This window comes from Heteronotia binoei, chromosome 13 (assembly GCF_032191835.1).
Source record: "Heteronotia binoei isolate CCM8104 ecotype False Entrance Well chromosome 13, APGP_CSIRO_Hbin_v1, whole genome shotgun sequence".
NCBI classification, from domain to species: Eukaryota; Metazoa; Chordata; class Lepidosauria; order Squamata; family Gekkonidae; genus Heteronotia; species Heteronotia binoei.
This window is the reverse complement of record NC_083235.1, coordinates 11,311,084-11,337,140: the sequence shown is the minus strand read 5'-3', so window position 1 is coordinate 11,337,140 and position 26,057 is coordinate 11,311,084. Positions and strand designations below refer to the sequence as shown.

The 26,057-nt window shown below is 50.4% G+C and overlaps 1 protein-coding gene across 1 annotated transcript in view; it reads right to left on the bottom strand.

Moving 5' to 3' along the window:
* SLC6A8 (solute carrier family 6 member 8) overlaps nucleotides 1–26,057 on the bottom strand; it is a 70,850-nt gene that overhangs the window by 4,480 nt on the left and 40,313 nt on the right. The window contains 5 exon segments of the mRNA XM_060252747.1: nucleotides 538–708; nucleotides 5,317–5,417; nucleotides 7,335–7,437; nucleotides 19,945–20,082; nucleotides 20,255–20,367. Coding sequence (XP_060108730.1) covers nucleotides 538–708; nucleotides 5,317–5,417; nucleotides 7,335–7,437; nucleotides 19,945–20,082; nucleotides 20,255–20,367 — 626 coding nt within the window.

Here is a 26,057-nt window from a genome sequence, read left to right as displayed (position 1 = left end):
CCCTTCCTCCCCCACAGCAGACACCCTGTGAGGTGGGTGGGGCTGGAGAGGGCTCTCACAGCAGCTGCCCTTTCAAGGACAACCTCTGCCAGAGCTGTGGCTGACCCAAGGCCATTCCAGCAGCTGCAAGTGGAGGAGTGGGGAATCAAACCCGGATCTCCCAGATAAGAGTCTGCACACTTAACCACTACACCAAACTGGCTCTCCATAACAAATGGCTTCGACACCCCTGATTTAGAGGTTCTAGCGGCCTGCTCCTGTGAGCTCCTGCCCAAAATGAGCTCCTGGAAGCCGTCACCCAGGACCAGATCTACAAGTCTTTTGAGGGGGGAGGGGCAAAATTTAAAAATGACATCCCCTTATGGGCGCATTCTATCTTATGGGCCCATAGAATACAATGGACTCCATACCCAATTTGGCGCCCCCCCATCGGTGCCCGGGGCAAGCACCCCCCTCTGCCCCATCTAGATCCGGCCCTGCCGTCACCTCGAACTCTGAACCGTCCTCTGTTTCTCACGAGTGGGGAAGAAACCTCACCTCCGCCAGCGTCCCCTTGGCACGCATGAGTTTGTAGAGGGCAGTAAGAGGGACACACAACATGGAGGAGAGTGCAAACCCCCAGCCGATGGCTTCTCCCCACCAGGGGTAGATGTAGCTGTTGTTGTAGATCAATGGCTTGTAGTAGGCAACGTTGAACAGGAAAATGCCCTGAAAGGAAGCAGGAGAAAGGATGGGATGTGAACAACAAAGGAGAAGAAGAAGAAGAAGACCGTAGATTGGAGTTCTATCTCAGCAGAAGCTGGTTCAGGCAGCCGGCCCAAGGTTGACTCAGCCTTCCATCCTTCCGAGGTCGGTCAAATGAGTACCTAGCTTGCTGGGGGAAGGGGGGGAGTGTAAAAGACTGGGGAAGGCAATGGCAAACCACCCCATAAAAAAAAAGTCTGCCATGAAAACGTTGTGAAAGCAACATCACCCCAGAGTCAGAAACGACTGGTGCTTGCACAGGGGACCTTTCCTTTCCTTTCCTCTCTCTGAATCAGAGTCTCACGGCAGCTCACGATCTCCTGTATCTCCTCCCCCCACAAGAGACACCCTGTGAGGTGGGTGGGGCTGAGAGAGCTCTGACAGAAGCTGCCCTTTCAAGGATAGCTCTGCAAGAGCTATGGCTGACCCAAGGCCATTCCAGCAGGTGCAAGTGGAGGAGTGGGGAATCAAACCCTGTGAAGTAGGTGGGACTGAGAGAACTCTCCCAGAAGTTGCCCTTTCAAGGACAACCTCTGCCAGAGCTATGGCTGACCCAAGGCCATTCCAGCAGGTGCAAGTGGAGGAGTGGGGAATCAAACCCTGTGAAGTAGGTGGGACTGAGAGAACTCTCCCAGAAGTTGCCCTTTCAAGGACAGCTCTGCAAGAGCTATGGCTGACCCAAGCCCATTCCAGAAGGTGCAAGTGGAGGAGTGGGAAATCAAACCCGGTTCTCCCAGATAAGAGTCCGCACACTTCACCACTACACCAAACTGGCTGTTTCTGGAATAAATCAGTCAAGTGGGAGGTCGATATCCCTCCATGTGACTCAGTGATGTTATTGGGGAGGGGGGGGCACCAGAAAGTATAGGGCCAGCCCCGTGTGCGGCTCTCGAAGCCTCATTGGCCAGCTTGGAGAAGGCATTTCTCTCTTTAAATCACTTCTCCAAACCAAGTAAGTTGGCTTGGAGAATGCATCTAAAGTTAAAGTTGCTATCTTTCCACCTCTCCCCCCCATCTATTTGCCTTCCTTCCTGTTTTGCAGCTCTCAAACATCTGATGTTTATTCTACGTGGCTCTTACGTTAAGCCATTTTGGCCACCCCTGCTCTAGGCTGACCCTGCATTGAGAAGGGGGCTTGGACTAGATCAGGGGTGGCCAAACCTGCTTAACTTAAGAGCTACATAGAATAAATGTCAGATGTTTGAGAGCCGCAAGACAGGAAGGAAAGAAGGAAAGGTGGAAAAAAAGCAAACAGATTGGGGGGGGGAGGAGAGGTGAAAAGAAAGCAACTTTAACTTTAAACGCATTCTGCATGCTGCTGGCTGGCTTGACTTGGAGAAGTGATTTCAAGAGAGAAATGCCTTCTCCAAGCTGGCGGACAGAGTGGTGGGGGCTTTGAGAGCCACACAGGATGTGTCAAAGAGCCACATGTGGCTTCCGAGCCACAGTTTGGCCACCCCTGGACTAGATGGCCTGGATAGCCCCTTCCGACTCTGTGATTCTATGATCGCGTACCCCAGGTTCCAGTATGAAATACAGACAAGATCATATCCAACTAGGTCAGGGGTGTCAAACATACAGTTCAGGGGCAAATCAGGCCCCTGGAGGGCTCCTATCAGGCCCCCGAGGAACTGGCTGTCTTCTGCTTCCTTCTCCCTCTCTCTTGCTTCCTACGGCCCAGTTGCACAGGAGCTACAGAGATAAACCTCTATTTTCTCCATTGGCTGAGGCTCCACCCTTGGAGAGGAAGGGAGGGAGAAGAGAGAGCTTGCTTTGCCAGGCTCTCTCAATCCCACAGCAGAGCTACTGAGCCAAGCCTCTCTTCCTTCTATTGGCTGAGGTTCCTCCCCCTCCTGGTCCCCCGGGGAAGGAAAGAGCTTCCTTTGCCCAGTTCCCTGGATACCATGTGGGAGATACATAGAAAACATTTTTAAGACCAACAAGTGCTAACCTTTTAAGCGTGTTTTACGTTTTAAAAAAATATATATTTGTGTTTGCATTCTTTCTGAAGTTTATATCCCCGCTACCTAATCTTAAACAGGTCCACACATGGCCTGGCCCAACAAGGTGTCATTTATGTCAGATCCGACCCTCATAACAAATGAGTTCGACACCCCTGGTCTAGGTACTGCTAACCTGTTAAAAATTTCCCTTTGGCGCAGACTGCAGGAGCAGGAGGGGAATATCTCCCTCGGGAACACGTTTCACCCCTCCTCCAAAGCGCACACCCTCTCTCTCTCTCTCTCTCTCGGGAGCATCCAAGCTGCTCCCTAGAGAGTCCGCGCTGCGAGCGTCGCCATATTGCATCAGGTGCGCCAAGATGGTGGCGTCTGCTGCTCTGGCACTCGAGGGAGAAACCTGAACGGTACCCTGGAGTGTCCTGATTCGGTAGACAAAGCTGCCGGAGATGCGATAACACTGATCCTAACAGTTTTTCTGTCTGCAGAAAAACCTGGTCTCCTCCAGGGAGATCTAGGTCAGGGGTGTCAAACATGCGGCCTGGGGGGCGAATCAGGCCCCCAGAGGGCTCCTAGTAGGCCCCCAAGCAACCGGCTGTCATCTGCTTCCTTCTCCCTCTCTTGCTTCTTTCTGCTTTGCAGCTTGCTTTGTCAGGCTTGCTCAATCACACAGGAGCTACAGAGCAATGCCTCAATTTTCTCCATTGGCTGAGGCCCCTCTGCCTCCTGGTCCCCTGGGAAGGGAGGGAAAGAGCCAGAGCTTCCTTTGCCCAGTTCCTTGGATCCCATGGGGGAGATACAAAGAAAGCACCTTTAAGACCAACGAGTGCTCGTTTTAAGCATGTTTTAGGGTTTGGTTTTTAAAAAACCTTTCGTCGTGTTTGTCTATGTCCTTTTATCTCTGCTACCTAATCTTAAATAGGTACACACAAGGCCTGACATGGCCCCGTTGACAGGGTCTCATTTATGTCAGATTTGGCCCCCATAACTAATGAGTTTGACACCCCTGATTCCTAGGTGGTAAGGAGAAGCATTCAAATGGCTCCCTACAGAATCTGCACAAAACCTTGGCATGCTGTGTGTGTGTGTGTGTGTGCATGCGTGCACTAGGGCTGTTACCCTCCAGGTGTTAAACCCCCCCCCCCCCACAAACGAACCATGGTGTAGGAAAAGGATACAATGAAAGGAAAACACATTATGGGCTGATGTGCGTCTCCCCACTTAATAACAAAATAACAATCGATAACATGGTGGGCTCTCCTTCCTTGGAGGTTTTTCAACAGAGGCTAGATGGCCATCTGACAGCAATGAGGATCCTGTGAATTTAGGGGGGAGGTGTTTGTGAGTTTAGAGCGGTTCCTTAGTGGAACAGGCTTCCTCCTTGGGAGGTGGTGGGCTCTCCTTCCTCGGAGGTTTTTCAGCAGAGGCTAGATGGCCATCTGACAGCAATGAGGATCCTGTGAATTTAGGGGGAGGTGTTTGTGAGTTTCCTGCATTGTGCAGGGGGTTGGACTAGATGACCCTGGAGGTCCCTTTCAACTCTAGGATCCTAAGCTTCTGGAATATTCATATGAAATAAAAAATGAATGTATTATTGACTCAATGTATGTCCAGCAGGATGACATAATGCAAAATATAAAGTCCATATAAATCCATTGCATAAGCAATAAAGAAACTGGGATCAGGGAAGCACACAATGTAAAACATTACATCATCCATCTGGACATGAATGTGATTGTGTGAACTGCAGAGAGCTCTACCTCTATATATCTTTTTCGAGTTGGGCTTGGTTTAAGAATTGTACAATGATATATTGTGATCTCTGGTGTGTGAATAATTTAAAAAACGAATAAAACAGAGGATTGTATCATAGCACTGTATTCATTTAAAATTATTCAAATACCTCTGTAAGATACTCATTTGGAAAAGTACAGCTAAATTGCACGTGGCATTTTTGGTATTATTTTACACTGGGATCTGCTGCAATCCCAGTTTGTTTATTGCCTAGGTTTCCAAAGATGCCCACTGGCTCAAGAAAGTTGAGAAACGTAAGAACATAAGAGAAGCCATGCTGGATCAGGCCAGTGGCCCATCCAGTTCAATGCTCTGTGTCACACAATGGCCAAAGAACCCAGGCGCCATCAGGAGGTCCACCAGTGGGGCCAGGGCACTAGAAGCCCTCCCACTGTTGCCCCCCCCCTCCAAGCACCAAGAATACAGAGTATCACTGCCCCAGACACAAGAACATAAGAGAAGCCATGTTGGATCAGGCCGATGGCCCATCCAGTCCAACACTCTGTGTCATACAGGGGCCAAAAATCCCAGGTGCCATCAGGAGGTCTAACCAGTGGGGCCAGAACTCCAGAAGCTCTCCCACTGTTCCCCTCCCCCAGCATCAAGAATACAGAGCATGACTGCCCCAGACCAAGTGTGCTCTCTATTCTTTGTGGCTAACAGCCACTGATCCGTGTATTTATCCAATCCCCTCTTGAAGCTGTTTATGCTTGTAGCTGCCGCCACCTCCTGTGGCAGTGAATCCCACGTGTTAAGCACCCTTTGGGTGAAGAAGACCTCCATCCCAGTGGATTCTCTCTCCCCCCTCCCCAGGCCTTACCAGGCAGACAAGAGGAGTCAGGAACATCCAGCACCACTTCATCCAGGGGAAGGGCCGGTAGCCGATCATGCAGGCGATGTCGTCCATGAAGCGGTCAGCACCTGGTAAGGTTGGAGAGGGGGAAGTGCTCAGGAACACACATGAAGCTCCCTAACACTGAATCAGACCCTGGGTGCATCAAGGTCAGTATTCTCTTCTCAGACCCGCTCTCCAGGGTCTCAGCCAGAGAAAGGTCTTTCCCATCACCTCCTGCCTGATCATTTTACCTGGAGATGCTGGGGATTGAACCTGGGACTTTCTGCATGCCAAGCAGAGGTTCTACCACTGGTCCTTTTAACTTGAGATGCCGGGGATTGAACCTGGGACCTTCTGCCTGCCAAGCAGAGGCTCTGCCACTGAGCCAGGGTCTCAGGTCAAGGTCTTTCCCATCCCCTCCTGCCTGGTCCTTTTAACTGGAGATGCTGGGGATTGAACCTGGGACCTTCTGCATGCCAAGCAGAGGCTCTGCCACTGAGCCAGGATCTCAGGTCAAGGTCTTTCTCATCACCTCCTGCCTGGTCCTTTCACTGGAGATGCTGGGGATTGAACCTGGGACCTTCTGCATGCCAAGCAGAGGCTCTGCCACTGAGCCAGGGTCTCAGGTCAAAGTCTTTCCCATCACCTCCTGCCTGATCATTTTACCTGGAGATGCTAGGGATTGAACCTGGGACTTTCTGCATGCCAAGCAGAGGCTCTGCCACTGAGCCAGGGTCTCAGGTCAAGGTCTTTCCCATTACCTCCTGCCTGGTCCTTTAAACTGGAGATGCTGGGGATTGAACCTGGGACCTTCTGCATGCCAAGCAGAGGCTCTGCCACTGAGCCACAGCTCCTCCCCAAATTGAGGGAGAGCCGGATGCCTTCCCCGCATCATTCCCTTCTTGACTCAGGGAGGTAGCCCTCTTGCAGCAGATAAAAATGGGGCTTATCAAGGACAGGACTTGGCCTAGGCTGACACAGTGGCAGAGGAGAAGGGAAAACAGAGATGCCCTTGAGCGGAGACAGCCTTCTCCCCCATTGCTGCGTGCCCATGAATGTGTATAACCCTCTTCCGCTTGCAAGAAAACTAGCCAAGCAAGGCTCTCCTTTCCCAAGGCTTGCTGCGTTCACGAGGACTAGCGCCTCTACAGCGCCTCTTGCAATTAAGAGGGTAAATGTCTGCCTCAAAAGAAGGCAACGAGAAACCCGCTCTGCTTCTCATTGATCTGGAAAGCCCCTTGCGGGGTTGCCATAAGATGGAAGCTGAGCAGGCTCAGTACTCGGCTGGGAGACCACCAAGGAAGGCTCTGCAGAGGAAGGCAATGGCCATCCACCTCTGCTTCTCACTTGCCCTGAAAGCCCCTTGCTGGGCTCACCATAAGAGGGAAGCTGGGCAGGGTCAGTACTTGGAAGGGAGACCACCAAGGAAGGCTCTGCAGAGGAAGGCAATGGCCAACCATCTCCGCTTCTCACTTGCCCTGAAAGCTCCTTGCTGGGGTCGCCAGAAGCTGGACGCTAGTACTTGGACGGCTCTAATGTTATCTCCCTTGGTCCTTGCATATGGACCTCTGTTGTGGCCCCGTTTGGGGCTATACCGCAGGGGTCGCTTTGTAGAAGAATAGGTAGTGGGGCTCATTAGCATAACTCATTAGCATATGCCACTGCCCGCCCCACCAGTCAAAAGCAACCTGACGCAAGGAAGGAGAGCCCCGGGTGAGCGAGGCCTGCTTGGGCTGGCTCGCTTGGCCTCGCTCGCCTGGGGCTCTCCTGGGCCTCCCCCCCAGTCAAAAGGCCAGCAAGCCACCCACCACCTAAAATCACACAGGAGGTGGAGAAAGAGTGGTGCAGGCTTCTCCAGGGGTGAATGAGGGCTGCTGGAGGCGTGGCAAAACCCCTGGTGGCTGGCTGGCTGCCCGCTCTCCTCATCCAGGGATTGTTATGCAGCTGCACCAACTAGTCCATGGACAAGGTAGGTGGGGAGGAGGAGGGGTGCGTGCTCTTACCGTACACCCAGGCGATCACCACGCACTCCCAGAAGGCCTGCCAGAGAAGAGTCGTGCCGCTTGCCGAGTAGTAGTCGAAGAGCTGGAAGACATACATGCCCCCCTGAGGGGAGCAGGGAGGGGTGAGGACTCCTGGCACGGCCTTCTGTTGACTGACTTTACTGGTGGCCTGCTGTTCTCCCCAACCTCCCACTGTCTCCCAGCCCTCCTTTTTTAAACACACAACACAACAATCCTGTGAGGGAGGTTCAGCTGAGAGTGTGTGGCTGGCCTGGTCACCCAGAGCCGGCATTCGAACCTGGATCTCCCAGATTCTAGCCCAATGCTTTAACCAAGGGAAGGCTAAACTTGCTTAATGTAAGAGTCACATAGAATAAACGTTAGATATTTGAGAGCTGCAAGACATGAATGTCAGGTGTTTGAGAGAGGGAGGGAGGGAGGGAGGGAGGGAGGGGAAGGAAGGAAGGAAGGAAGGAAGGAAGGAAGGAAGGAAGGAAGGAAGGAAGGAAGGAAGGAAGGAAGGGAGGGAGGGAGGGAGGGAGGGAGGGAGGAAAGGGAGGAAGGAAGGAAGGAAGGAAGGAAGGAAGGAAGGAAGGAAGGAAGGAAGGAAGGAAGGAAGGGAGGGAGGGAGGGAGGGAGGGGAGGGGAAGGAAGGGAGGGAGGGAGGAAGGGAGGGAGGGAGGGAAGGAAGGAAGGAAGGAAGGGAGGAAGGGAGGGAGGGAGGGAGGGGAGGGAGGGAGGGAGGGGAGGGAAGGGAGGGAAGGAAGGAAGGAAGGAAGGGAGGGAGGAAAGGAAGTAAGGAAGGGAGGGAGGGACGAAAGGATATACATCAGATGTTTGAGAGCTGTAAGGAAGGGAGGGGGGAGGGAGGGAAGGAAGGAAGGAAGGCGGCAGGGAGAGGTGAGGGAAGGGGAGGGGACGGGAGGAAGGAAGGAAGGAAGGAAGGAAGGAAGGAAGGAAGGAAGGAAGGAAGGAAGGGAGGGAGGGGAGGGAGGGAGGGGAGGGAAGGAAGGGAGGAAGGAAGGAAGGGAGGGAGGGAGGAAGGGAGGGAGGGAGGAAGGGGAGGGAGGGAGGGGAGGGAGGGAGGGAGGGAGGGAAGGAAGGAAGGAAGGGAGGAAGGAAGGAAGGAAGGAAGGGAGGGAAGGAAGGAAGGAAGGAAGGAAGGGAGGGAGGGAGGGAGGGAGGGAGGGAAGGAGGGACGAAAGGATATACATCAGATGTTTGAGAGCTGTAAGGAAGGGAGGGGGGAGGGAGGGAGGGAAGGAAGGAAGGAAGGCGGCAGGGAGAGGTGAGGGGAGGGGAGGGGAGGGGAGGAAGGAAGGAAGGAAGGAAGGAAGGAAGGAAGGAAGGAAGGAAGGAAGGAAGGAAGGAAGGCAAATAAATGGGGGAGGTGGGAGGGAGAGAGAAGTGGAAAGAAATGGTTATGTGACATGGCAACAGTATTCTGGATCTAAGTTCATGAAACTCTTTAAGGAATGTTGAAAGTGGTGATACCCTTTAAATCAGAAGTGTTCTTATTCGGTATAATGCATAAGGACGTGAATAAAGAAAGCTGGCATTTAATGATACATACGACTACAGCAGCAAGGACAGTCTATGATATACGCTGGAGACAAAAAAGCCCTCCAGGTATGCAGGAGTTTTTAGAGAAGGTGTTAAATGTTGCAGAGTTAGCTGAAGTGCCAGCCCCGTTGAATGGGAAACTGCAGCAAACAGCCAAAGACAAATGGGACAGACTATAGAGATGGAGACCAGAACGAGGAAGCAAGCAACTACTACGAAAGTGAAAGGTAAATAGGTCTGAAACTAAAGAGAAATTGTAAATGTTAAGTGGCTGTTACAGAACTACCGTTGATCTCTGTTTTGTATTTTACGGTTGTTGTTTTTGGTATGGAATGCTGGTGGTTTTTTTTTTTTTTTGTAAACCGCACGTAAAGTGAACAAACAATAAATATTTAAATAATAATTAAAAAAAAGAAACTCCTTTTTGCGGCGACCAAAGAAGACCCGCTCTGACCTGGACGGCCCAGGCTAGCCCAATCTAGGTGGAAGCTAAGCAGGGTCGGTCCTGGTTAGTGCTTGGATGGGAGACCCCACGAAGCCCAGGGTTGCTACGCAGAGGCAGGCAAGGGCAAACCACCTCTGTGGCCCAGGCGAGCCGAATCTCATCATCTCTGGGAAGCTAAGGAGAGACAGCCCTGGTTAGTACTTGGGCAGGCCACCACCAAAAAGACCAGGGTTGCTATGCAGAGGTAGGCAACGGCACACCGCCTCTGGCCTTGAAAACCCAACAGGGTTGCCGAAAGTCGCCTGCGACCTGACTGGACGACGGGGAAGCCTCTCAAACAGCAAGACACCAACAGAAGCGGTTTGCCCCGTCTGCCTCTGCGTAGCGACCCTGGCCTTCCGTGGCGGTCTCCCATCCAAGGACTAACCAGGGCTGACCTTACTTAGCTTCTGAGATCTAGCAGGATCAGGCTAGCCTGGGCCATCCAGGTCAGGAGAGAAACAATCAGAGGCGGTTGGCCCTCGCCTGCCTCTGCGTAGCAACTCTGAGCTTCCTTGGCGGTCTCCCATCCCAGGACTAACCGCAGCTGACCCTCCTTAGCTTCCAAGATCTGATGGGACTGGGCTAGCCTAGGCCATCCATGGCAGGGCAAAGACAAACAGAGGTGGTTTTGCCATTTCCCGCCTCTGCGTAGCAACCCTGGGCTTCCTTGGTGGTCTCCCATCCAAGTCCTAACCAGGGCTGATCCTTCTTAGCTTCTGAGACCTGATGAGATCGGGCTCGCCTGGGCCATCCAGGTCAGGAGAGAAACAGAGGTGGTTTGCCCTTGCCTGCCTCTGCGTAGCAACTCTGAGCTTCCTTGGTGGTCTCCCATCCAAGTCCTAACCAGGGCTGATCCTTCTTAGCTTCTGAGACCTGATGAGATCGGGCTCGCCTGGGCCATCCAGGTCAGGAGAGAAACAGAGGTGGTTTGCCCTTGCCTGCCTCTGCGTAGCAACTCTGAGCTTCCTTGGTGGTCTCCCATCCCAGTCCTAACCAGGGCTGACCCTTCTTAGCTTCTGAGATCTGATGAGATCAGGCTAGCCTGGGCCACCCAAGTCAGGGCAAAGACAATCAGAGGTGATTTGCCCTTGCCTGCCTCTGCGTAGCGACCCTGAACCTCCTTGGTGGTCTCCCATCCCAGTCCTAACCAGGGCTTGCCTTGCTTAGCTTCTGAGACCCGATGAGATCGGGCTCGCCTGCGCCATCCAGGTCACGGCCGAGGGATGATCAGCCTTCCCCCGAAATGTCAGGATCCTGGATTTGCATTTCTGCAAGACTTCCCTTGTTTTATCACGATCCGTCGGAGAGCTTCAGCTCTTCCCCAAGCCCTGGCTGACGCAGCTCCGCCTCTCCGCCAACCTGACGTTGCTGCCGACACCTCTCTTGTTTTGTGGCCGGCTTTCTTCCATCCAGGTCACCCTCACCTTCCCCCGGGCCGCGTTAATCTCTGCTTCGGAGCAGGGCCACGTGAGCCGAGCCCGGCCTGACCTGAGAGAGGCCAAGTCGCTTGTCAAGCTGCTCTGGCTGTTTAATCAAAACAAGCCCTGAGGAACACCTGCGGGCCAAGCCAACGTGAGTCACCTGGAAAAGGCACGCCCAGCTGGGCTCTTGAATATAAGACCCAAGAATCGCCTCTGAGCAGGGCTTTGTTTTGCGGCAGGAACTCCTTTCCGTATCAGGCCACACCCTCCTGATGTAGCCAATCCTCCAAGCGCTTACAGGGCTCTTTGTACAGGGCCTACTGTAAGCTCCAGGAGGATTGGCTACATTGGAGTGTGTGGCTTAACATGCAAAGGAGTTCCGGCTGCAAAAATAAAAGGCCTGCTCCCCTGCATGCCTTTAATTAGATTCTGGCTTTCAAGTTAGCTAATTGCATCATTGTCTCTGTGTCCCAACCCTCTGTGTCGTAGCCGGGAGCAATTCTCATGATCGCGACGTTTGGTAAAGTTTGCTTTCTGCACGCGAGGTCTCAAGAGCATATAAATCCTGACGCATTTCCCCACTTGCAAGTGACTGTTCCCTGTGCCTGATATGGCATTTTCCTCCAAAAGATGTAATCACGCTTTTCTTCACAACTACTGTCACAGAAATAAGATTATTTGCCAGTTCTGGGATACGGAGGCAAGAGCGACTAGGGTTTCTCCGCTACGGGAGTTTGCGTTTTATGGTTCCTGAGCCAATACCTTCTGCCATTATAAACCGTCCGTCTGCAAACTGAAGGTCTGTTTCTTTTCTTCATCTAACACTTCAGAGAAGTCTTTATGAGTACAGAGGTGGGCCGTGCAGGCACCAGATACCAAATGTAACTTTTGGTGGCTCCTTATATGTTAATAACAGAGTGTTAAAGCTGCAGTACTGCAGTCCTAAGTTCTGCTCACGACCTGAGTTCGATCCCCGGCGGAAGCTGGGTTTTCAGGTCACTGGCTCGAGGTTGACTCAGCCTTCCATCCTTCCGAGGCCGGTTAAATGCGTACCCAGCTTGCTGGGGGAAAGTGCAGATGACTGGGGAAGGCAGTGGCAAACCACCCCGTAAAAAGTCTGCCGTGAAAAACATTGTGAAAGCAACGTCACCCCAGAGTCAGAAACGACTGGCGCTTGCACAGGGGACCTTTCCTTTCCTATATGTTAATATAAAAGCAACCCTGTGACGCAGAGTGGTAAAAGCTGCAGTACTGCAGTCGGAGCCCTCTGCTCACGACCTGAGTTCAATCCCAGCGGAAGCCGGTTTCAGGTTGCCGGCTTGAGGTTGACTCAGCCTTCCATCCTTCTGAGCTGGGTAAAATGAGCACCTAGCTTCCACCCTGTACAAAGTCTGCCATGAAAACATTGTGATGTGATGTCAGCAGAGTCGGAAAAGACCGGTGCTTGCAAAGGGGTTACCTTTAGTGGCAGTTTGGTGTAGTGGTTAAGTGTGCGGACTCTTTTCTGGGAGAACCAGGTTTGATTCCCCACTCCTCCACTTGCAGCTGGTGGAATGGCCTTGGGTCAGCCAGAGCTCTGGCAGAGGTTGTCCTTGAAAGGGCAGCTGCTGTGAGAGCCCTCTCACCCCCACCCACCTCACAGGGTGTCTGTTGTGGGTGGAGAAGATATTATAGGAGATTGTAAATTGCTCTGAGTCTCTGATTCAGAGAGAAGGGCAGGGTATAAATCTGCAGTCCTCTTCTTCTTCTTATATGTTAATATACAACATTTCTTTAACAGGTTCGACTAGATGGGCCATTGGCCTGATTTAGCATGGCTTTTCTTATGTTAACAACATAAGAGAAGCCATGTTGGATCAGGCCAATGATCCATCCAGTCCAACACTCCGTGTCACACAGTGGCCAAATATATATATATATATATATACACACACACACACTGATGGACCTCTGCTCCATATTTTTATCTAACCCCCTCTTGAAGCTGGCTATGCTTGTAGCTGCCACCACCTCCTGTGGCAGTGAATTCCACATGTTAATCACCCTTTGGGTGAGGAAGTACCGTACTTCCTTCCAGCCGTTTTAAACTAACTGCTCAGCGATTTCATCGAATGCCCACGAGTTCTTGTATTGTGAGAAAGGGAGAAAACTACTTCTTTCTCTACTTTCTCCATCCCATGCATAATCTTGTAAACTTCTATCATGTCACCCCGAAGTTGACGTTTCTCCAAGCTAAAGAGCCCCAAGCGTTTTAACCTTTCTTCATAGGGAAAGTGTTCCAAACCTTTAATCATTCTATTTGCCTTTTTTTGCACTTTTTCCAATGCTATAATATCCTTTTTGAGGTGCGGTGACCAGAATTGCACACAGTACTCCAAATGAGACCGCACCATCGATTTATACATGGGCATTATGATACTGGCTGATTTGTTTTCAATTCCCTTCCTAATAATTCCCAGCATGGCATTGGCCTTTTTTATTGCAATTGCACAGTCTTGACATTTTCAGTGAGTTATCTACCATGACCCCAAGATCTCTCTCTTGGTCAGTCTCTGCCAGTTCACACCCCATCAACTTGTATTTGTAGCTGGGATTCTTGGCCCCAATGTGCATTACTTTGCACTTGGCCACACTGAACCTCATCTGCCACGTTGACGCCCACTCACCCAGCCTCAACAGATCCCTTTGGAGTGCCTCACAATCCTCTCTGGTTCTTACCACCCTGAACAATTTAGTGTCATCTGCAAACTTGGCCACTTCACTGCCTACTCTCAACTCCAAATCATTTATGAACAAGTTAAAGAGCATGGGACCCAGTACTGAGCCCTGCGGCACTCCACTGCTTACCGTCCTCCACTGCGAAGACTGCCCATTTATACTCACTCTCTGCTTCCTATTACTCAGCCAGTTTTTGATCCACAAGAGGACCTGTCCTTTTACTCCATGACTCTCGAGCTTACTAAGGAGCCTTTGAAGAGGAACTTTATCAAAAGCTTTCTGGAAGTCAAGGTAAACATCATCTATTGGGTCCCCTTTGTCCACATGTTTGTTCACCCCCTCAAAGAACTGTAACAGGTTAGTGAGGCAAGATCTTCCCTTACAGAACCCATGTTCTTATGTCTATGGCAGTGATGCTCTGTCTTCTTGGTGTTTGGGGGGGGGGGGGCAGCAGTGGGGTGGGGCTTCTGGAGGCTATCTACATATTGGGAGCCAGTTTGGGGTAGTGGTTAAGAATGTGGACTCTAATCTGGGAGAAGTGGGTTTGATTCCCCGTTTCTCCACATGCAGCCAGCCGGGTGACCTTGGGCAAGCTGCAGTTCTCTCAGAGCAGCTCTCTCAGATTGTAAGACTGGGAGCAAAGGGTGGGGTGTAAATCCAATCTCATCTTCTTCTAGTTGTATGAGGGAAATATTCCTTTTCGGGGGGGCGACGTGTATATTATGCGGCTCCCTGCAGAGAACGAAGGCTAAGTGAAAAGTCACCGGGGTCCCGGTGCTATCCTGAGACATGCCGACCTCTGATCCCTCTACGCTGAGTTAGCGTGAGCTAGCTCACAGATTTTTAGCCTCCAGCTCATGCATTTTGGCTAGTGGCAAAAGCCAGTTTTGCTAGAGCCAGTTTGGTGTAGTGGTGAAGTGCACGGGCTCTTATCTGGGAGAACCAGGTTTGATTCCCCACTCCTCCACTTGCACCTGCTGGAATGGCGCTGGGTCAGCCAGAGCTCTCGTAGGAGTTGTCCTTGAAAGGGCAGCTTCTGTCAGAGCTCTCTCAGGCCCACCTACCTTACCGGGGGGGGGGGAAGGGGAAGGTAAAGGAGATTGCGACCTCTCTGAGATTCAGAATGGAAGGCGGGATATAAATCCAATATCATCATCATCATCATCATCATCATCATCATCATCATCATCATCATCATCATCATCATCATCATCATCATCATCTCCTCTTCCTTCTCTCAGGAAGGATGACTCCAGAGCACAATAATTTATGCCAGGGGTGTCAAACATACAGTTCAGAAGCTGAATCAGTCCCCTGGAGGGCTCCTATTAGGCCCCCGAGCAACTGGCTGTCATCTGCTTCCTTCTATCTATATCTTGCTTCCTACTGCTCAACTGCACAGGAGCTACAGAGCTAAACCTCTATTTTCTCCATTGGCTGAGGCTCCTCCCTTTGAGAGGAAGTGGGGAGGAGAGAGCGCTTGCTTTGCCAAGCTCTCTCAGTCGCACAGCAGAGCTACTGAACCAAGTCTCTCTTCCTTCTATTGGCTGAGGCTCCTCCCCCTCCTGGTCCCCTGGGGAAAGAAGGAAAGAGCCAGAGCTTCCTTGGCCCAGTTCCCTGGATCCCATGGGAGAAACTCAAGGAAAGCATCTTTAAGACCAACGAGTGCTAACCTTTTAAGAATGTTTTAAGTTTTTAAAAATATATATTTATGTTAAGTTTATATCTCTGCTACCTAATCTTAAAGAGGTCCACACATGGCCTGGCCCAACTAGGTCTCATTTATGTCAGATCCGGCCCTCATGACTTCGACACCCCTGATTTATGCAGGAGCTCACACCTTTAATGCCAGTAGCTCAGAAAGTAGAATTTTTGCTCACAAGACTCTGCAGCTTAGAATCATAGAGTTGGAAGGGACCTCAAGGGTCATCTAGTCTAACCCCCTGCACAATGCAGGAAACTCACAAACACCTCCCCCTAAATTCACAGGATCCTCATTGTTGTGAGATGGCCATCTAGTCTCTGTTGAAAAACCTCCGAGGAAGGAGAGCCCACCACCTCCCGAGGAGGAAGCCTGTTCCACTGAGGAATCTCTCTAACGGTCATGTTGAGCTGGAAACTCTTTTGATTTAATTTCAACCCATTGTTTCTGGTCCTGCTTTCTGGGGCCACAGAAAACAATTCCACGCCATCCTCCATAGCAGGGGTGGCCAACGGTAGCTCTCCCGATGTTTTGTTGCCTACAACTCCCATCAGCCCCAGCCAGCATGGCCAATGGCTCCGGCTGATGGGAGTTATAGGCAACAAAACATCTGGAGAGCTACCGTTGGCCACCCCTGCTCTATAGGACAGCCCTTCAAGGACTTGAAGATGATGATCCCATCACCCCTCAGCCGCCTCCTCTCCAGGCTAAACATCCCCAGCTCCTTCAGCCTTTCCTCATAGGACTTGGTCTTAGAGGGAACATTGATGTAGGCTAATTTTTGGCATTCAAAGTGACCAAAGTGAGGAACCAGGAGGGGTCTTCGCCCACACCCAGGGCCCAGGAGACAGCTCTTCAGGAGCGGGGGGGGGGGGGGGGGGCGGAGTCCTACGTCTCTTTCAAAATGAAGCCTCATTAAATGTGCGCTGGCAGGTCGAGCCAAAGGGACTTCCACGAACTCAGCACAGAACTTGCTAAAGAAAACGACGCAAATCTTGTGGGGCCTCATAGTTCAGATCTCGAGTTTTACAAGCGGATAATTGGACAGAAGACGAAACGAGAGATGCCCCAGGGCCGAGGAAGAAGATGACGACATTGGATTTGTATCCTGCCCTCCATTCGGAATCTCAGAGTCTTACAGCGGCTCACAAGCTCCTCTACCTCCCTCCCAACACCTCAGACATCCTGCAAGGTAGGTAGGGCTGAGAGAGCTCTCCCAGAAGCTGCCCTTTCAAGGATAGGGTCTCCGAGCAGCCTACAATCTCATTTCCCCTCCTCCCCCACAACAGACATCCTGTGAGGTGGGTGGGGCTGAGAGAGCGCTGACAGAAGCTGCCCTTTCAAGGACAACTCCTACAAGAGCCATGGCTGACCCAAGGCCATTCCAGCAGGTGCAAGTGGAAGAGTGGAGAATCAAACCCGGTTCTCCCAGATAAGAGTCTGCACACTTAACCACTACACCAAACCGGCTCTCAGCAGGCCCTACTCTGAGATAAGTGCCACCCAACAATAAGCTTTAACCTGTTCAGCCTGAAAGCACGGCTAATACAAAACACCTGGGAGGAGCTGTTAGCCGCCCTGAGCCGCTTTGCGGGGAGGGCGGGGTAGAAATAAAATTTATTATTATTATTATATTATTATTATTGGGGTCCCCCATGTGGTGCCCGTGGGCGCCATGGTAACTGCGGACACTGTTCTCAGCGCCTGCCAAGTGCATTAGAAAGTGGGGGGGGGGCAGGCGGGGCTTTTTTTTTCTGATTGGCTGTGCTGATTAAGAGGTGCCCTGTTAACCAGAACTGCTGCCTGAAACATTGAAGAGGCACTACTGGAGTTATAAGCAGGAGCTCCTTTGCATATTAGGCCTCACCCCCGATGTAGCCAATCCTCCAAGAGCTTACAGTAGGCCCTGTACTAAGAGCCCTGGAGGATTGGCTACATCAGGGCTGTGTGGCCCAGGGCTTCTTTTGTAGCAGGAACTCCTGTGCATGTTAGGCCACACGCCCCTGATGTAGCCAAGCCTCCTGGAGCTTACAGGGCTCTTCTAATGGGGCCTACTGTAAGCTCCTGGAGGATTGGCTACATCGTGGGGGGTGAGGTCTAATATGCCAAGGAGTTCCTGCTACAAAAAAAAAAGCCCTGGAGTTACTCGCTCCCTGTATTTTGTGGTTGGCTCTGCTTCCTGCAGCAGCCATCTTGTGAAGGCACTCACGGGTTCAAACAGACTGGGCACCCCTGGTGTGTATGTGGTTCTTTCTACCGTTAATCTCAGGAGAGAAGGAAAGACATATTTCAAGCAGATAATGTAGCAACGGGGTTTTCGTGATCGCAGCGGTATACCCCTTTTGACGCTGACTTTCATCACAGATCAAATAGCGAAGACAGAAAGTCGGTGCTGGGGAGCGGGTAACATGGCGCCAGAGTAGATTGAGACAGCGCAAATAGTTTTAAATTGATAAGTGAACTATGTTTTTATATGTTTTATGGAATTGATTGTTTTTTATGATATTGTAAGCCGCCCTGAGTCCGCTTGCGGAGAGGGTGGGATATAAATGTAAAGTAATAAATAAATAAATAAATAAATAAATAAATAAATAAATAAATAAATAAATAAATAAATAAATAAATAAATAAATAAATAGTGTAGGGGTTAGAGGCCCGGGTTTGAATCCTCACTTGGATCTGGAAGCTCAGTGGTCGATCCTGAGCCAGTTCCTCTCCCTCTCAGCCCAAAGGGCCAGTCTGGCGCAGCGGTGAGGAGCACGGACTCGAATCTGGGAGAACCCCTACGTCTCCACATGCGGCTGCTGGTGCGGCCTTGGGCCAGTCACAAGCTCTCTCGGAGCCGTTCTGCTCAAGAGCAGTCCTCAGAGAGCTCTCTCAGCCCCACCTGCCTCGCAGGGTGTCTGTTGTGAGGACAGGAAGGGAAGGAGACTGTAAGCCGCTTGGAGACTCTGAGTGAAGGAAAGGAAAGGTCCCCTGTGCAAGCACCAGTTGTTTCTGACTCTGGGGTGACGTTGCTTTCACAATGTTTTCATGGCAGACTTTTTACAGGGTGGTTTGCCGTTGCCTTCCCCAGTCATCTACACTTTCCCCCCCAGCAAGCTGGGGACTCATTTGACCGACCTCGGAAGGACGGAAGGCTGAGTCAACCTGGAGCCAGCTACCTGAAAACCCAGCTTCCGCCGGGGATCGAACTCAGGTCGTGAGCAGAACTTAGGACTGCAGTACTGCAGCTTTAACACTCTGCACCACGGGGCTCTTCTGAGTGAAGAGCAGGGTATAAAAAATCTAATTATAGGGTATAAAAATCTAATTATAGGGTATAAAAATCTAAACGCTTAAGGGCTCTTTAGCTTGGAGAAACGTCGACTGAGGGGTGACATGATAGAGGTTTACAAGATAATGCATGGGATGGAGAAAGTAGAGAAAGAAGTACTTTTCTCCCTTTCTCACAATACAAGAACTCGTGGGCATTCGATGAAATTGCTGAGCAGACAGGTTAAAACGGATAAAAGGAAGCCCTTCTTCACCCAAAGGGTGATTAACATGTGGAATTCACTGCCACAGGAGGTGGTGGCAGCCACAAGCATGGCCACCTTCAAGAGGGGGTTAGATAAAAATATGGAGCAGAGGTCCATCAGTGGCTATTAGCCACAGTGTGTGTGTGTGTGTGTGTATAAATATATATTTGGCCGCTGTGTGACACAGAATGTTGGACTGGATGTGCCATTGGCCTGATCCAACAGGGCTTCTCTTATGTTCTTATGTGACACAGAATGTTGGACTGGATGGGCCATTGGCCTGATCCAGCATGGCTTCTCTTATGTGACACAGAGCGTTGGACTGGATGGGCCAGTGGCCTGATCCAACAGGGCTTCTCTTATGTTCTTATGTGACACAGAGTGTTGGACTGGATGGGCCATTGGCCTGATCCAGCATGGCTTCTCTATATGTTCTTATGTGACACAGAGTGTTGGACTGGATGGGCCAGTGGCCTGATCCAACATGGCTTCTCTTATATCACACAGAGTGTTGGACTGGATGGGCCATTGGCCTGATCTAACATGGCTTCTCATGTTCTTATGTTCCTTTTCTTCTTCTAATTTAAGCCACCTCCTCAGGCTCTGGTTTTTATTTAAACCACGCCATTCTCCCCACGACGGCTTACATCACTCCCCTCTCCTCCGTGCTAGCCACACAACAATCCTGTGAGGTAAGTTAGACTGAGAGAGCATGATCAGCCCAAGGTCACCCAGCGAGCTTCCATGGCACCAGCAGGGATATGAACCTGGATCTTCCAGACAACAGGCCGGCAAAGAGGGGAGAATGGTGTTGTAAGGTGTTTTGGGACCCCACCGGAGAGGAAAGTAGGGTACAAGTAAATATAAAAAGAAATGGATGTTCAGGAGTGGCCCCACCATGAGGTTGTTTTGGGAGCAGCCATCTTTTTCCCATGATCCCCAGGGACAGGAAGTCACGCTCAAGTAAATGAAGCTGTGGAGAATGAATCAGTTCCCATACGGGGGTGGGGAGAAAACGAGACTCCTTTGGACTTTCTGCCTCGAGAACCACCAAAAGGTTTTTCGACTGCTCCATCTAACCTCCCTTCCGATGTTTTAGCAGGAATCGGGAGGTCTGCTCTGCATCTCAGTCCACATTCCCCCCCTCCCCAGGAGCTAAATCCCACCACCGACTGTGAGGTTTCCATGACAGCCGTACCTCAGTCACCATGGACAGCTCGATGAGAAAGCAGACGAGGCAGCAAACGGCGACCGTGACCTCTCTCTGGAACCGGAAGGCGTAGGCTGCCGGGAAGAAATCCAGGATGCCGGTGATAAACCCTTCCACGCCCACAAACTGTGGTGGCGTCCGCAGGGGAGGAGTGGGAGGCAGAGGTGGCATTTGAGGTGACGGGAGAAAAGGAGATGGTGAGACGTGGGGCAAGGAACACCCCCCCACACACACACACTTCAAGACAGCGTCCCAGCGTTTCTGCCCCACCTGACCTCCTCAGACTGCCCCAGCTCACCTGGCTATCCAAGCCCAGCAGTAGCAGCATGAAGAAGAAAAGAGCAGCCCAGAGCGGTGCCACTGGCATTAGGGTGACGGCGCGTGGGTACGCGATGAAGGCCAGGCCGGGCCCTGCGGGGGCAAAGCAAGAGACGTGAGAGATTATTAGGAAAGGGATATAAGAACATACAAGAAGCCATGTTGGTTTCAGGCCAATGGCCCCTCCAGTCCAACACTCTGTGTCACACAGTGGCCAAAAAAACAGGCGCCATCAGGAGGTCCATAAGAACATAAAAGAGGCCATGTTGGATCAGGCCAATGGCCCATCCAGTCCAACATTCTGTGTCACACAGGGGCCAAAAAACCCCAAATGCCATCAGGAGGTCCATAAGAACATAAGAGAAGCCATGTTGGATCAGGCCAATGGCCCATCCAGTCCCACACTCTGTCACACAGGGGCCAAAATACCCCAAGTGCCATCAGGAGGTCCATAAGAACATAAGAGAAGCTATGTTGGATCAGGCCAATGGCCCATCCAGTCCAACACTCTGTGTCTCATAAGAACATAAGAGAAGCCATGTTGGATCAGGCCAATGGCCCATCCAGTCCAACACTCTATGTCACACAGGGGCCAAAATACCCCAAGTGCCATCAGGAGGTCCATAAGAACATAAGAGAAGCTATGTTGGATCAGGCCAATGGCTCATCCAGTCCAACACTCTGAGTCTCATAAGAACATAAGAGAAGCTATGCTGGATCAGGCCAATGGCCCATCCAGTCCAACACTTTGTGTCTCATAAGAACATAAGAGAAGCCATGTTGGATCAGGCCAAGGGCCCATCCAGTCCAACACTCTGTGTCACACAGGGGCCAAAACCCCACAAATGCCTGAGCATGAAACAACCAATATCATACCCCTGTTCAGATCTATGGTACAACCTCGCATGGAATACTGTGCACAATTCTGGTCATTTCTGACTGAACAGGGGTATTGGTTTTTTATCTCATTACATATAAAAACCCATTTTCACCAGATACAGCTATATATCCACAGTATTCCAATGTATTTCACTTTTAGAATAGTGTATCATTTTAATGTTCTTTGTACTGACATACTCAACTAAGAGATACGGGCTGTTTATCTCATTACATATACTAAATCCATCTTCCACTATATTTTAATGTATTCTTTTTTTCTAACGGCAAGCTAGAATTACGTTTCTATGTGTGTTACACGTTTAAATCCAACCTCTAAGTAACCCACGCCTTCATTTTAACCCAGAGGCTGAACAACAAAAACATTACAACAGACTCTGTTATTGGACTTCACTTCAGGATAATGAATGGGTTTAGTGCATCGATCTGCTTTATGTCACCTTTTGCTGTTTCAGCCCGGTTAACAGTAACTCACAAACGCCAGACCCCCAACTCATGAATCTTCTAATTTGCTACCGTGACGGGAGCACATTCAGCCAGTGCTGAGAGAGCTGCACTGGTTGCCTGTTGTGTTCCGAGTTCGCTTCAAGGTGTTGGTATTAACCTTTAAAGCCCTCTATGGTCAGGGACCTGCCTATCGACGGGACCGCCTTTCCCCATATATCCCCCAGAGAGCACTGCGATCAGGGGCAAAAAATCTGCTGTCTGCCCCTGGCCCAAAAGAAGCCAGGCTATGTGTAACGAGATCCAGGGCCTTTTCGGTGGCAGCACCAGAACTTTGGAACACCCTCCCAGAAGCTATAAGGGCCCTGCGGGATTTGTCTGCGTTCCGCAGGGCCTGTAAGACCGAACTGTTTAAACAGGCTTTTGCGGTTTGATTGAAAAAGGGCTGCCACCGGACATCCTACAGAATGCTGGCGATCATAGTCGAGAAGTCACTCCGCCTATACTGGACTGAAATAGCGCTATAGAATGGTTTTAAAGTTGATATATGTAAATTATGGTTTTATATGTTTTATTGGATTGATTGTTTTTATAATGTTGTGAGCCGCCCTGAGTCCGCTTGCGGAGAGGGCGGGATATAAATGCGAAGTAATAAATAAATAAATAAATAAATAAAAAACATTTCCACGACTCTGCATACTAACCCACAGTCCACTTTCTATACTTAGGACTGCTTGCCATTCCTTACTATTGTCTGATGAAGAGGGCTCTGAGCACACGAAAGTGGACGTTCTGAATAAAACTTCGTTGGTCTTAAAGGTGCGACTTGACTCCTGCTTAGCTCTGGTCCCCGTCTCTCGAAAAGGACATTGCAGGGTTGGGAAAAGCACGGAGTGACCAAGAGCATTATGGGATTGGAGCACCTTCCCTGTGAGGAAAGAGTCTGGGACTTTTTCAGCTTAGAAAGAAAACAACTGCGGGGGGGCGGGGGTGGAAGGGGAGAGGACATGACAGAGGTTTATAAAATTAGGCACGGGATGGAGAATTTTTTCTCCCCCTCCCAAAAGACTGAAACTTGAGGGCAACCGGTGAAGATGACAGGCAGTAGGTTCGGGACGGACAAAAGGAAACGTTGCTTTATGCAGAGAGCGATTAAAAGATGGCATTCTATGCCAGAGGAGGTAACGATTGCCACAGGAATAAACAGCTTTAAAAGGGGATTAGGAACATTCGTGGAAGAGAAGTTTATCCATGGCTACTACCCCTGGGCACTGTGGAGAACCTCCGCATTCAGAGGCACTAAACCTCTGAATCCCAGAGCCAAGAGGCAACATCAGGGAAAGGCCTCAGCCTCTATGCTGTGTTGTTGGCCCTCCAGAGGGAGTGGTTGGCCACCGTGTGAGACGGGATGCTGGACTAGGTGGACCCTCCCTGGTCTGATCCAGCAGGGCTCTTCTGATGTTCTTATGAAGGCCTCGGCCTCTATGCCCTGTCGTTGGCCCTCCAAGGGAACTGGTTGGCCACTGTGTGTGACACGATGCTGGACTAGCTGGACCACTGGTCTGATCCAGCAGGGCTCTTCTGATGTTCTTATGAAGGCCTCGGCCTCTCTGCCCTGTTGCTGGCCCTCCAGAGGAACTGATCGGCTACTGTGTGAGACAGGATGCAGGGCTCTTCTGATTTTGTTATGATGTCACACTGCTCTTGCTATTTCCACAACCCATTATCATTGATGGCAAGATTTTGAAGTTTGCCAACATAATTTCAGGTTGTTCTTTAAACCCTCCCCCCCCAAAGTTTCTAGTCCTTATGGGCTATGTGTTTCATATGCTGAAACTGCAAATAGTTGAAGCGGAGGGCTGAATGGCATTTCCAGGGAACTGTTTACAGTACCCATAGCTCCTCACCCCACCCCCAAGAGTCACAGAAACTGCATAAAGTAAACCAAAAAAAGCAACCCTTATTTCATAGAATCATAGAGTTGGAAGGGACCTCCAGGGTCATCTAGTCCACCCCCTGCACAATGCAGGAAACTCACAAACGCCTCCCCCTAAATTCACAGGATCTTCATTGCCGTCAGATGGCCATCTAGCCTCTGTTGAAAAATCTCCAAGGAAGGAGAGCCCACCACCTCCCGAGGAAGCCTGTTCCAATGAGGAACCCCTCTAACAGTCAGGAAGTTCCTCCTAATGTTGAGCTGGAAACTTTTTTGATTTAATTTCACAGAATCACAGAATTGGAAGGGACCGCCACACAGTTGGAAGGGACCTCCAGGGTCATCTAGTCCAGCTCCCTGCACAATGCAGGAAACTCACAAACACCTCCCCCCTAAATTCACAGGATCTTCATTGCTGTCAGATGGCCATCTAGCCTCTGTTGAAAAACCTCCAAGGAAGGAGAGCCCACCACCTCCCGAGGAAGCCTCTTCCACTGAGGAACCGCTGTAACGGTCAGGAAGTTCTTCCTCATGTTGAGCCGGAAACTCTTTTGATTTAATTTCAACCCATTGGTTCTGGTCCTACCTCCCGAGGCCACAGAAAACAATTCCACACCATCCTCTATAGGACAGCCCTTCAAGGACTTAAAGATGGTGATCCTATCACCTCTCAGCCTCCTCCTCTCTAGGCTAAACATCCTGAGCTCCTTCAACCTTTCCTCATAGGACTTGGTCTCCTGACCCCTCACCATCTTCGTCGCCCTCCTCTGGACCCGTTCCAGCTCGTCTATATCCTTCTTAAAATTTGCATAATTCACACAGGTCTCGGGTTGCGATTTTTCTGTGCACCGGAAGATTAGCCGGTCAAAAATGTAATTGTTCAGCCGGGTCAGAACAATAGATGGCGTTTGATCACCGACAGAATTCTGCACGGTACAGTACTTAAAAACAAAAGAGGGGTATCTCTCTGAATCTGTGTCTACAAAACAACGAGCAAGGAAAAGAGGCCTAACTAGATGCATGCGAGCCGATTAAAAAGCCACTAAGAGAAACCTTTTACAGGTAACTGCAAGTAATGGTAAAAGTTTGAGACCGGTGGCACCTTTAAGAACAAGTTTTATTCAAGGTATAAGTTTCTGTGTGTGTGGACGAGAAAGCATACTTATCTGTTTTATACTTATCATGCACCCTCCTGCGGGGAGGGTGGCAAATTCCAAGCCAAATACATACATGCATGCATACATACATATGTACACACAGGGGTGGAATTCTAGCAGGAGCGTGGGGCTCTTTAGCTTGGAGAAACGTCGACTGAGGGGTGACATGAGAGAGGTTTACAAGATAATGCATGGGATGGAGAAAGTAGAGAAAGAAGTCCTTTTCTCCCTTTCTCACAAGACAAGAACTCGTGGGCATTCGATGAAATTGCTGAGCAGTCGGGTTAAAACGGATAAAAGGAAGTACTTCTTCACCCAAAGGCTGATTAACATGTGGAATTCACTGCCTCATTTATTTATTTATTTATTCGAGATTTATATCCCGCCCTTCCCACGAATGGCTCAGGGCGGCTTCCAACAATTAATCAAACATAAAATTTAAACAATTTTAAGTATAAAAACAATTAAATATTTAAACAGTTAAAACCTTAAAAAAACCAGTAACATTTCAATTTCCTATAGACAGATGGCTGGTCAGCTTCATCAAGTTGTCATCCTAGCTAGGTATAGGCTAGCCGGAAGAAGGTCGTCTTACAGGCCCTGCGGAACTGAGCCAAGTCCCGCAGGGCCCTCACCTCTTCCGGCAGCTGATTCCACCATACGGGGGCCATAACGGAGAAAGCCCTTTCTCTGGTGGCTTTCAAACGGGCTTCTTTTGGCCCGGGGATAGTGAGGAGATTTTGTGTTCCTGACCTCAGTGCTCTCTGGGGAACATATGGGGAGAGAAGGTCCTTCAGGTAGGCAGGTCCCAGGCCATATAGGGCTTTTAAAGGTAATAACCAGCACTCTAGAAGCATAGCCAGCTTTCAAGAAGGGGTTAGATAAAAATATGGAGCAGAGGGTCCATCAGTGGCTATTAGCCACAGTGTATGTATATGTATATATATATATGGCCACTGTGTGACACAGAGTGTTGGACTGGATGGGCCATTGGCCTGATCCAACATGGCTTCTCTTACGTTCTCTGCATATTAGGCTACACAGCCCTGATGTAACCAATCCTTCAAGAGCTTACAAGGCTCTTTTTTGTAAGCTCTTGGCTGCATCAGGGGTGCGTGGCCTAATACGCAAAGGAGCTCCAATAGAATTCCACCCCTGGGCCACACACCCCTGATGCAGCCAATCCTCCAAGAGCTTACAAGGCTCTTTTTTGTAAGCTCTTGGAGGATTGGCTACATCGGGGGAGGGGGGGGGTGGCCTGATATGCAAAGGAGCTCCAGGTAGAAGTCCACCCCTGCATGCACGCATCCATCCATCCATAAATGCTTTCATTTATGCATATGCTTAAG